Source organism: Python bivittatus, unplaced genomic scaffold (assembly GCF_059951505.1).
Source record: "Python bivittatus isolate LINGU-HERP-01145 unplaced genomic scaffold, Pbiv_v1 ctg000190_np1212, whole genome shotgun sequence".
Taxonomy (NCBI): domain Eukaryota; kingdom Metazoa; phylum Chordata; class Lepidosauria; order Squamata; family Pythonidae; genus Python; species Python bivittatus.
This window is the reverse complement of record NW_028277042.1, coordinates 18,785,095-18,797,600: the sequence shown is the minus strand read 5'-3', so window position 1 is coordinate 18,797,600 and position 12,506 is coordinate 18,785,095. Positions and strand designations below refer to the sequence as shown.

The 12,506-nt window shown below is 38.3% G+C and overlaps 1 protein-coding gene across 1 annotated transcript in view; it reads right to left on the bottom strand.

Annotated features, from left to right (window-relative positions):
* Positions 1-4,137: 4,137 nt before the first annotated feature.
* The window catches only part of CDH13 (cadherin 13), a 465,553-nt gene continuing 457,184 nt past the window's right edge, over positions 4,138-12,506 (bottom strand). Inside the window, exon 14 of the mRNA XM_088136165.1 lies at positions 4,138-11,578. Within this exon, the coding sequence (XP_087992291.1) occupies positions 11,571-11,578 (8 nt within the window). The 3' untranslated portion in view covers positions 4,138-11,570. The remainder of the gene's footprint in view (positions 11,579-12,506) is intronic.

The following is a 12,506-nucleotide window of genomic DNA, read 5'->3' as shown; positions in this document are numbered from 1 at the left end:
TTAATTATTACTGCTGCCCCTTGTCAAAATCAAAGGTATGTAGTTTAAAAAAAAACAAACAAAATTTGAAAAAAGATGCCATGGTGGTGATGGGGTATAATTTCCTGGTCACTTCTTAAGGGATCTTCATCTTGAATTTATAGGTAGCGGAGGAAAGAGAATGATGTATCTGCCATTTTTCCTTGCATGTTCTGGGTGCCACAAGCTGTGCACAGCATGCTCTCAATTAATTTAAACTAACTTTCCATCTGCTCTGACAAATGTAAGGTTTTGACTGAAAGGCAGTATGATGGAGTGACATGAAATGCGCTAATAGCAAACCCTAATGTGAAAGGCACTCTTCTGTGGAAAATGGAATAACCACACTCTGAGTTCTTCCCAATGCTTGTCCACCCCCCACCCCCCTTGTGCTCCACATTAAGGGTTTACTTTAGTGAAAAACGATTATTGTTCTCAAATACTTTCCCAATAAGTGCTGGAATCTTGAAGGCGCCTCTGAAAGAGATGAAGATTTAAATTTTACATCGCCTTGTAATGTTAAGAATCAGATGCATCAGATCAATTCCTTTTTAATTACCACCTTAGTCAAGCTTTATGTTATGGAATTGTTCCATTGGATGTCTGCTATTAAAATGAAACCAAGTGAGCCCTGGATGTGATTAGGAATTTGAAAGCTTATGCTGTCATTAATGGCTAGATCACCGTATTGCTTGTTGTAAAGAAATGTTTTTCATCACTTGACAAACGTAGCAAGAGGTATTTTAATTAAAACAACAGAGGCTCTTCAGAACTGTGCTGGCATTTAAGGTGCTTTACACATCCAAGATTACAGTTCCAGCACCTCTTCCTCTTCCCTTTTCTGCTATCTTCCTCCTCTTCCTTTGTGTGTGTGTGTGTAGTAGAAAAGGACCAGAAGACCGCAGTAGTGATAGATGCAGTGGTGTGAAGTGACAGCAACATCAGGAAGAAGGAGGATGAGAAGCTGGAGAAGTACCAGGGCCTGAAGGAGGAGCTAGAGAGGAAGTGGAAGGTCAAGGCCAAAGGGGTTCCAGTGGTGGTAGAAGCACTTGGGGCTGTGACTCCTAAGTTGGGAGAGGGGCTCCAGCAGATCCCAGGAATGACATCAGAGCTTTCTGTCCAGAAGAGTGCAGGGGTAGGAATAGCTCAGATCCTATGCAGAACCAGGTCTCAAGTAGAGAACCAGATATTGAGGAAGACACAGACCATCTATCTATCTATCTATCTATCTATCTATCTATCTATCTATCTATCTATCTATCTATCTATCTAGCATGATTTAGTGTTATATTGCCATCCTATGGAGAAACCTGAAAGTAGCTTCATTTAAGTTTGTAGGATTTACATCTGAATAAGCATATACTGTATAGGGTGAAATTCACTGGAAGAGAAAATCCTGAACTCTTGTAAAGGGCCAATGCCAGTGATTTAGAAGAAATAAAATTTCCCTCTTTGATAAAGAAAATTTAAGAAATAGATAAAAGAAAAAGTGCAGAGAACAGTACAGATGAAAAAAGGAAAAGCTTACATTACGTGGTTCCCTTCTTCCCATATTCAACCCTTGTTAATCAGGAAATCCATAAATCACCAATTCATTTTTTCCCATTTACAGCAAAAAGTCCATAAGGGCTTTCTGGTCTTTGATGAAAGTACTTATTGTTTGATCCCTGATCAACCAGGTTCATTTTGCCATTTTTGCCAAGTCCGCCATCTTCACCATCCACTCCTCCATTGTGAGTCCAACTTCTGAGTTACTTCTTAAGAGTTGATACCTGGTTCTTCTTGAGAGTTTCTTCTCAAGTTATGCTTGAGCCTTCTGTTCCTTGTTTGGATATCTGGTTTGTCCATGACTGTTCCATAACCTTGGATCACAACCCACAGCCCATCCAACCTCCATTTTCCTTTCTATGAGAAGACAAGGTTCCTTGGCTTTTAAGTTGGTGATGGGCAAGGTGACTTTAGTCTATATGAAACACTAGAGATGACTTCTGTTGTCATATTCTCAGCAAGCCTAAGAGGTTCTCCCCATTTTCAATGTAGATTATTTGGGGGGGGGGGAGACTGATTATTCAGGTAAATATGGCATGTCAATAAATGTAACCCTGAACATTTAGATTAGATTTGGTTCCCCTACATGAGGAGAGGTGTGTTTTCCAGACAGGTGGTGCAAGATCAATTTGTCTTGCTTTATCCTTTGTTTGCAGGAACTTTTGATTCCCCATATTACAATTCTTATCATTTCTTTCTGGGTTCTGTTTCTTATATCTGATTATCTTGTATATATCTCATCTCTTTTACTGCTTGTTGAGAAAGTAACAAGGGTTACACTTAAATACAGCTTGCATGCTTGCTTATTTATTTATTTTCAATGATTATTGTGGCTTCTGCCATGTTTACAATGCGCCTGAGATTTGAATGTGACTGACAGCAAGAAATTATGTCTCATGTTCTAAAATAAGATGGGGGTGAGGGTAAGGGAAATCACTGCATAACATCCATCATGAAATGCTAAGCTTTGATTTCTCGCTGCATTTGGCTTTTAAAAAATTCATTGCCCTTTTATGGCCTAAAGGGGGGAAAAAGTGAATCCTGTGAGATGTCAGGAGAGATTCAGAACATTTCTTCTCGTAGTCCACCACGCAAGCTCCCTAATAGCAGAGCTTCCTACTGTGATAAAGCCTGTAGCAGCTACGAAAGCCTCATGAGATTCTAAATAATAAAACAGAGCTTTGGTGTAATGTGAACTGCTCTAGACATGGAGAGTCTTCCCTTGCTCTAATTAGTGAGACGCTGCAAGGAGAAGGAAGGAAAATGTCGACTTTCATCCAGCTTATGACAGAGAGAGAAAGGCTCCTCTTACTATAACAGCAGGAACCACGTCCCTGTTTGGTGTCTGCTGAAATATCTTCTGTAGTAAGCCAGAAGCTCAACCCTTGGGGTATAGGGGGATGAGAAAAAAAACTAATTACAAATGCAAGTCCATTGATTTTTTTTCTGGCACTTGCTAAGAGGCCTACCCTGAAATCAGACTGCAGACCGTAACTAGTTGATGAGTCAGCTTTTTGTTGCTTGAATGTTGACCCATATCTACAACAGAAATTGTATTCGGGACTGCTGGATCTCTGGGTTCATGGATGCTTTGTTTGTTGACACCGGATGCATCTACTGTAAAAAAAGGCCAACAGCCTGTTAGGGATAATAAGAAATGACACTGAAAATAGAGATGCCAATATCATAATGCCCTTATATAAATCAATGGTACCATCACATCAGGAATATTGTGTGCAGTTCTGGTTGCTGGATGTGAAAAAGGATATTGTGGAGCTAAAGAAGGTTCAGAGAAGAATGAATAAGAAGATCCAGGGGCTGGAGCAGCTTCCCCATGGACAAAGGTTGTGACATTTGGAGCTTTTTAGTCTAGAAAGGAGGTGAATGAGAAGGGACATGATTGAAGTGTACAAAATGATGCATGGTGTGAATAAATTGGACAAGGAGAAACTATTTTCCCCTCACCCAAATACCAGAGGTCATCCCATGAAATTAACTCCTGAAAGAATCAGGACATCTAAAGGAAATATTGTTTTTACACAACACGTAATTCAACTTTGGAATTCACTACCACAAGTTGTGGTGCTGGCTATCAGCTTGACTGCCTTCCAGAAAGGGTTGGACCAATTCCTGGAAGTCATGGCAATCAATAGCAATAGGCCTTGATGGGACTACATGGCCAGGGACCCAATCAATATAAGGGACACTGCTTATATTACCTTAAAAGAGAGGGCAAATGATAGATGCCCTCAAATTATTCTCCTGCTTAGGTTAGGTTTTCTTTGGTCTTCTCTCTGTTTTAAAAGCCTGTAGACATTTTTTCATTGTGGTTCCCCAGCAAGGAGTTAACCTAGTGGTTACTATTATTATTTTTTTGTTCCTTGAAGACTACAAGACCTATGATTCACTTCAGAACCCTAGCACTATTCATGTCAAGTCTCCCCCACTGCAGTTTCTTTTGCCAAACATTGCAATCCACAAGGGATCTTAATATCCTTGCATGATTTCAAGAAACCTAGATCAGAAAGAGAGAGAGAATGAAAGAGAAAATAGTATGACACAAACCATCCTTTATTTGAGCATTTCACAATTACAAGCCTTTTTTTTGTTTGTTTTTTGTTTTGGTCAGAAGTCAATACATTTGCCCCTCTAAACCAGTGAGCATTTTAGCAACTTGCACCCCAAAAGAAAGACTAGAGAGGGAGAAAATAGCCAAGCTATTTTTTTTTCTTGTTGATTTTCTTGATACTGAAGCCTTGTTGGGCTAATAAGAAGAGATTCATAGTGCTTCCAGAACAATGTGAATGAGCCCAATTTATTCATGTAGAAGCAATGAGTCAAAAAGTAAGGTGATTGACAGCTCTGACAGGTGAATGAAAATGCATTGTCCTATTACATGCTCTTACGTTGGTTTGGAAAGGGGCAAACTCTACGTATATGGGGTGGTGGTGGTGGTGGTGGAAGGAAATATGAGCATGCATGCATATAAGCTTGCTGTTCCCACGACATCCATCTTATGTGGATAGATGGTTACATTAGCTATGATTAAAGACTCAGATTGTTACAGTTTCTCAACCCTACAGAAAGCCACTGGGTGACTGAAAATCAAGCTCTCAATGCCTGGGAAGCAACAGTGGAAGATGCTCTCATTGTTCACGCCAGAATTGTAAGCTTCCAAAATGCAGCCTGTGAACTACAGAATATTGGACTAGGTGCCTTAGGGAATGATCCGACAGAGCTTTTCCTATGTTCTTACCTTCCTGCTTTGTACCGGCAATGAAAGCGGAAAGGGGAAAGGGGAAAGTAGTGGGTACATACAACTCCTTGCACGTACTATCCATTCATCTCTTTATATGTATACCTTCCATTATTCCAGAATGAGTGAAAAGCCCTTGAGTGTGTCTTTGGTGCAACACACAACATTGTAGCCCTATTTATTCTGGCAGAAGAGTTATTAATAGATTAAGAAGCAAATGTCCTTTAAAAATAATAAGCAGAAAAGAAAAGGTGAGTAATAGGGTTACTCTTCTTCTCCTTCTTCCTAAAGTCATATGTTTTAGACTTATTCCCTAACTTTCTACTGTCTTGTGTCATGATCACACAATGAAAAAGAAAAGGAGTCAGTAAATACATTAAACAATTACACACACCTTCAGATTAAGTTATTTTGGGTTGCGAGAGAGCCAACGGTGATACAAATATAACACGAGATGTTGGAATATAAACCATTTCTTTCTGTTCATTTGGACTGCTGTTGTACATTTTTCTACTAGTGATGTGTTGGTTTATAATTCACAGACTTTAACTGTTTATTCCAAATTCCCACAGAAACATTGGCTTTGTCTACTTCTGCATTTATATCCTGTGTTTATGTTATATACACATGAAATCTGTAAGGGTGGCTAACATTCAGTGTGAATGTCTGTGATCATCAGCAGGATAATGGCATTCTGCAGATTCCCAGTTCAGATTTTGGAAATGATTCTTCCAAAAATGGACTTTAGTGCCTAGGAATTTGGAATCTGGCCCCAACCCTGTTTGTTAGCACAGTCAGGAGTGTGTAAAATATTTCAGAAAGCATGTCTTGTTCTAACTACAAGGTTAAAACAGGCTCTGACTTTGGAACTAGTTTACTGGAAGAGTCTCAAATATTCTGTTCCAACCTCCCACTTTGAAACAGACTGTTTTGACCTCTTGTGAATAAACTGCATATAAATATGTGGGAAGGGCCTTAATAATACTGAGATAAGTCTTGCATATATCCTGTATAAAAGAATGGAAGCTCTTTAGACTACTTTTGATATTCTTCTAAGTGGGCAAGTTAAACTGAAGTGTGAGAGTTTCACAAGTCCCATAGTTTCAGAAAGATGAATGGGTTAGATTGGTATACAACATAATTGGTATATAACAAGTAATATCTTGTTAGTTGGATACATATATCCAAGAAGCCAACATGGAAAGTTGCCATGTGTTAAGTCAGACCACAGATTTATCTATTTGCATACTGTCCACACCAACTAGGGGTTCTTCTAGGGCTGAAATCAGGTTTTCTCAGCCTAGCTTTGGGGATTCTGACAACTGAACTTAGAAATCTTTTGTGTACAAAGCATGTGCTCTGATGCTGATGAATGCACAGCAATGTCACCTTCTAGTGCTATAGAAGACCAAGCATTATTGTCTTCTATATTGGGTAAATATCTACTATGTTGAATAAAAAGACATATTCCTCTTCCTTTACCCTGATTCATGAGCAACTAGTGCATGCCCAAGAAACTTCAGCCTTTTTATGAGTGTCCTAGGAAATATTCCATGTATGCAATAGAATTTCAGAGTCTAAAGTATTCTCTGATGGGTGGGCATGATGGCTCAAAGACTTTGTTGATATGATATCGGGCGTGCATTGCAGATTCTTAAGGCTTTGCATCATAGCCTTGTTTCTGAGCTCAGATGTGCCTGTATGAAAACTGAGCAGATTTAATTCTCCATGGCCACAGAAAGTAGGACCAGCAATAAAGGGGTATAAGTTGTAGCTACGGAGATTCCATTTAAATGCAAGGAAAAAGCTTTCTGATGAGAAGAACTGTACAACAGTAGAACAGTCTACCTATGAAGGTTGTGGTTCTCCACCTCTGCAGGTTTTTGAGAAGAGTGGAGTATTCAAAATGTTTCAAATAGATTTAAAATATACTAAATTTTTAATAACATTTTACTTTTTAATAATGATTCTCCATATTTTTATAATGATTGTTTTTTATAATGAATGATTGTTTTTATACTGTTGTTTTACTGTATCCATGTAGTCCCTTCTAACTCTACAATTCAGTGCTTAGGAGTTGATAACCCTATTCTTGCCAAACTTTTGGGTCACAGTATATGGTTTCCCTTCCCAGCCTGTTTCTGACAGAAAATCTAAGGAAAAATTGGGCAGATACATTTTAAATGGAATAATCTAAAAAAAGGAAAGAAAAAAGAATGGCCTAGATAGAACAAGCCATCCATTCTCTCCCATCACCCTCTTTCAGCATTGTTATAATTCTTTAAAAAGAGTATACGGTCCTCCAAATTGTTCCTGATTAATTTGAAAGTTCAAAGGAGAGTTGAGTGTCTCTTTTAACCAAATATGATTTTGAGAGTCTCTAAAATCTTGTTGGATATAATTGGGAAGTTCAGCTGACATTGTTTTGCATGGACTTGGTGGAACAGTGAACAAGATGAAAGGCATAAAACATCTCCTAAAGCCAGATTTTTTTCCCTTCTGCTTATGACTATTACAGCAAATGATAAATTCTCCCCAGCACCCTTTTTTTGGATTAACTTAATAGTAATTATATTGAGTTTGTCTTTTTTCTTAAAAAAACCCCCTGCATTAGAGATGAAATGATTTATTAGCTGTTCTTGATATCTGCTTAAAAATGAAAATGATTAATTTTTGTGCTTTACTCTAAATGCAGACATTTTGCAAACATATCTTGATTGCTAGTGAATGAAATAGCAGTATATTCAAAGAGCTAACTTGAAGGGGAGGAGGTGCTATTAAAAAAAATCAGATTTAACAAATGTTGCAGTCTAAATAAAACCAGTTGTGACGGTTTGCTTTTTTTCTGCCATCTCAAGAATCTGTCAATGTTTTTTATCTGGGTGTAAAAAAATGATGAGTTAAAATATGTGTTTTTCCTGCTGCTTAGGGCCATAGAATATACCACCACTGAAAGTTGTGATTCCTACTTTTAAGGTCTTCTTCATCCCTGACTTTTGAGAATGGTGGATGGTGAATAAATGACCTGTCCCAAGATCTGAGTATCCAAGACGGAAGGTATGAGAAAATGGGCTGATGAGTTAATAATTTATTCCACTTCAGTTTGGGTTTAAACTATGCAGATCACATATATAATTTGGGAAATGGCAGGCAGAAGGGTTGAGATGATTCCCATTGGTGGATACAGCTCTCCTTGATTGTGCATTGGACTATAGGAAAGGGACCCTCTGTTAATTTCACTGTAAGAAGATTCAAAAGGATGGTTCCTAATGTCTTCCAAGTCATTCAGATATTCAACAGTTGGGATGCTCTGTAGAGATGTCAGCTACATGCAATATTTTCTTCAGAGGTTGTGATCTGTCTTTAGTGTGTTGGTGGAGAAATCAATAGGCTTGTTTGACATACTGCATAAGTCACTTTGTGCTGACAGGATCAACTCATTGTACAGAATTCTGCATGTATGGTGAAGCAGATCTGGAGTTCCTTATAAACATACTTTGGTGACTTCTTGAGCTGAGGTCCTAAGATGATGAAATAATCTGCACTACCGTTGAAGATGGTGATCCTCATGAGGATAGCATGGGAAACCAAGGTCAGCCAAATGTTTGCAGAACTATAGGTCCCAGCAACTCAATGACCAATGCTGAGGAATTCTGGGAGTTGTAATCCATCAACTTCTGAGGAGCTAATAGTTCCCCACCAGCTGTTGCTTTTAAAATACATGGTACAATCAGGAAGCTAAAACTAGTTATTTGACACCCTGATGCATTTGCTATCTAGTGCAACAGTATGAAAAAGATAAAAGTAGGGTTGGATTTCTTTAATGATTTGGTGATGAGGGAAGGTCCTGTTGAAAGAGAGGTGTGACAAAGAAATAAATGCTTAGATATACAACATGATATGTAAGTTCTGTTAAAACCCAACCCAGATATAGAGCTATAACATTCTATTACATAAGAAAGTTCTGCAATTCAGACTTTAAATAAGCAACTTTATTAAAAGAGTCTAAGACACTTACCTTACCCCTAGTTACTGTCATGTTCTATTAAAAGCCACAGTCTGTCACTTATTATCCTTTGCTCATTTTTCCTTTGTTATTAAAAAAAATTGTTGTGAGCTGTGTGGATCATTTACAATTTATTAACAAGATGATCATTTTGATGATACAGTTAGAGGTTTTCCATTACCTTACATGCTCACCAAATAATATATATATTTATATATATATTTAAAAAAGGCTTCCATTTCATACATAATGAACACCCTTTGTTCCTGTCTTTTGCAAACAAGTGTGGTTATTTCATACTCACTGAAAACAAAAAGCTCTGGTTAGTTTTTAAATAAAACTCTGTGTGTGTGCGTGTGTGCGCGTGTGTGTGTATACCTGTGTGAGTATGTATGTATATATAATATATTCAAAACAAATTATATGTATATATTTATATAATAACTTTTTCCATTGAGATGTGCTTGAGTAATGAGAGCTAGCTTCTCTAGGCGAGAGAGAACTGGTTGGTGATTAGAAGTTGAATTTTTTTTTTTTTTAAATAAAAATGGAAGAGAGAATGGGAAGCCAGCTAAATGAAAATCTTTAAGCCTCCAGCTCGTGGTGGGCATACATCTGAGCTGATGGGAGTTGGCTAATATAATAATGAACTCTTGAACTTTTTTGGCCAACACTAATTGCTTCATGGAAGAAAAATTTAGCTTACTTTCACTGGTGGCTTGGAGCATATCTCTGCATAATACAAGGAAAAGAAAACAAGTGTTCTCTAAATGCTGTCCGACTGTGACTATTACTGATTTCTAACGGTTAAGGTTTGCTGGAATTCAGGGGAATCTACAAGGTGTGGTCAAAAATGTCAAGATGGCCGCCATGATGGTGCAATCAAATCACCCATTTTTTTAATGCCCGAGGCACATAAAAAAATGAGCAGAGCTTTGAACACACCATTGTGGCCATCATCTTAACATTTTTGACCACACCTGCAGACATCCATGCTGGAGTTGAAAGGTGTTGGAGTCCAACAACAGTTAGAGGCCATCAGCTTCCCCCCTTGTTCTAAAATAAACAGTGAAAGATGCTTTCTTGTTCTCTGGGAAATGGCAATATTTTACTTCAAACTGCAGGAGCGATGGAATTACAGAATTCTCTTGTATACAAGGGATCACAGATAACTAGGTAGCTTCTCAGTGAGAAGGCTAAAGTAGAACTTTTCTCCTTGGCATACAACTTTTTCTGATGAAGGGATTCCCCTCTGTCAATGTAGGAATAGTTGCTTACACAAACCCTTCTCTCCCTACACCCAACCTGATCTAAGATGACTAAAAAATTCTATTATTTTGCGGTTTCAGGGTAAGGCCAGTCCTTTCCATATCTTAAGGCATAGACTTTCAAATTAATTTAGCAGTTACTTTTGTAATCCTGTTGAGCTTCGGTTCTAAAATGCAATGGTGAAATGTCAAGAATTTGGTATTTACTATTTGTGGTAATGTTTTTCAAGGAAGCTTGGTTTACCAGTAAGCTTCAACATTAAAATAGCTTCTTAAGTGTCTCCCCCAAACCCCTCCCAACCATCCCCAAATGGTAAAAAGCTGACAAATTGCCCCAGCAATGAACAGGAAGTAGTGAAACCATCAGTATAAAACAAAACAGAATGTAATCCTTTGTACGAAAAGCTTGTCTGCCCCTCTGAAAGCAGGAGGAGGAGGAGGAGGAGGAGGAGGAGGAGGAGGAGGAGGAGGAGGAGAAGAAGAAGAAGAAGAAGACGAAGAAGAAGAAGAAGAAGAAGAAGAAGAAGAAGAAGAAGAAGAAGAAGAAGAAGAAGAAGAAGAAGAAGAAGAAGAAGAAGAAGAAGAAGAAGAAGAAATAATCTCTAAAGGGTGTGCAGGGCAGAATTTTTGAAATTTTATTTTCCTGTAAAAGTTTATCTTGACAGCATGCCACCCGATGGAAGATGTTCCCCAATACTGTTTGAGCTGGGCAAGACGATTGAGTCTAATCCTTGTGAATGAAATGCAGAGCCAAAGGAAGTGATGGTATCCTACACTATAAAACATAAGGGGATTTTTTTCTCTTTTTCTTTTAAGGGACGCTATTGAATCAGCTGCTTCACACAACCCTCTTGTCATACGCTCTCTCCTTTTGGTTCTTCTACTGTATATGCAGCATAAACGCTGTGTGTAGCTACTGGTGGTAACACAATGCCACGCTTCCATGTTTCTCTGCCCCACTGACCCCAAGCCTAATGTGAATGCCATACAAAAGCTAATCCTATTGTATATCTCTTTTCTCTCTATAAATATATATATATACATATACATACACTCATACATATACAAATACTAACCCACAGACAATTTTTTTAAAACAGTTCAATAGCAACAAGTCGACAGAAAGGTGGGGGAAACAGAGTCATCGTATAATTTGGCTCCCAGAAGATCAAGTTTTGATCGTGTGGTGGCTTTTTTTTTTGGCTCTCTTTTTCAACAAGAGGTCATCTCATCCAACGATCTTGAGGAAGGAGTTCATTGTTAAGCCAGAATGAGGCTGGAGCACTTTTGTCAAATGCAGTTGTGCAGCTGGGAGGACCACGGGGTGAAGTCGCAGAAGTGCCAATTCTGAAGCGACCGAGGCTTTGGAGAAGAAGGAATCGTAAGAGTCAAAGGTGATCTTCTGTTTGGGATAGTATATTCTTTGCTTGTCACCATGGCAAAACGATAGACCAGCTTTAAATGTCAGGAGTTCTTACAGACCTAAGTGATGGGCAATAACAGGTGTTTATTAGGAAGCAGATGGCAAGTTTAAAGATAATAGCATTTTTCATTCCTCCTCTGATCTGAACGGCATATTTATTTGGTTGCTCACTTATGACTAAGCAATTTACATTAAATTACCCATGCTCCAAAACAATTATTCATAAAGATTTAATGCTAGAGAAGAAAACATCCATAATTACCATAAAACATCCATTTAAGTAAAAAAAAAAAAAAAAAGTCCAGAAAACAAGAAAAATGTAACAGCAAAGGATTTGAATTCTATTCTTGGATTCCTTCAAACCATGGGAATAATTAGGGTAGCTCTGAAGCTTGCAGAGACATCTGTTGCTAATCATGAGAAAGCCAAAATGATGAAGCAAGTGTTTTGATGTCACAACAAAGACCCACCCTTTTGTATTTGCAGTGTGATGTCACACTCATATGAATAGATGAAATGTTTGAGATGAGAACAGATGACCTCCAGTTAGTTTCCCTACAATCAAGGATCTCAGCAGTACAGAGGACTGTAGCCATGGTTGAACCAGTATAGTCACTTCACACCTTCCATATCAACATGACTTAAAGAAGGAAAGGAGGACCATCATCACCCTTCCTGAGAAACCAACTCCATTTGGTTGCACCACTCTGCAGGCTGCAGCAGAGGAGGGAAAAGAATCAGGGTTGTGCCATCACCTTAGCTAATAAAACAGGAATCTGAGGGTCCCTCTCACTGAGTTTTTCCATGCCAGTTGGCTGTGCTCAAACTATCTGGTTATATTGTCCAAATCTGCATTACAACTAGTTGCTGTAAGATCTGTAGATATTAAGATCAGATACATGATTGTTTCTTTTTCTTCCTTTCCCCTTTTCCTTTGAGCTGTCTTTGAGCTTTGTAGGCTGATAATCATGTAAGGATCTGTCTCTT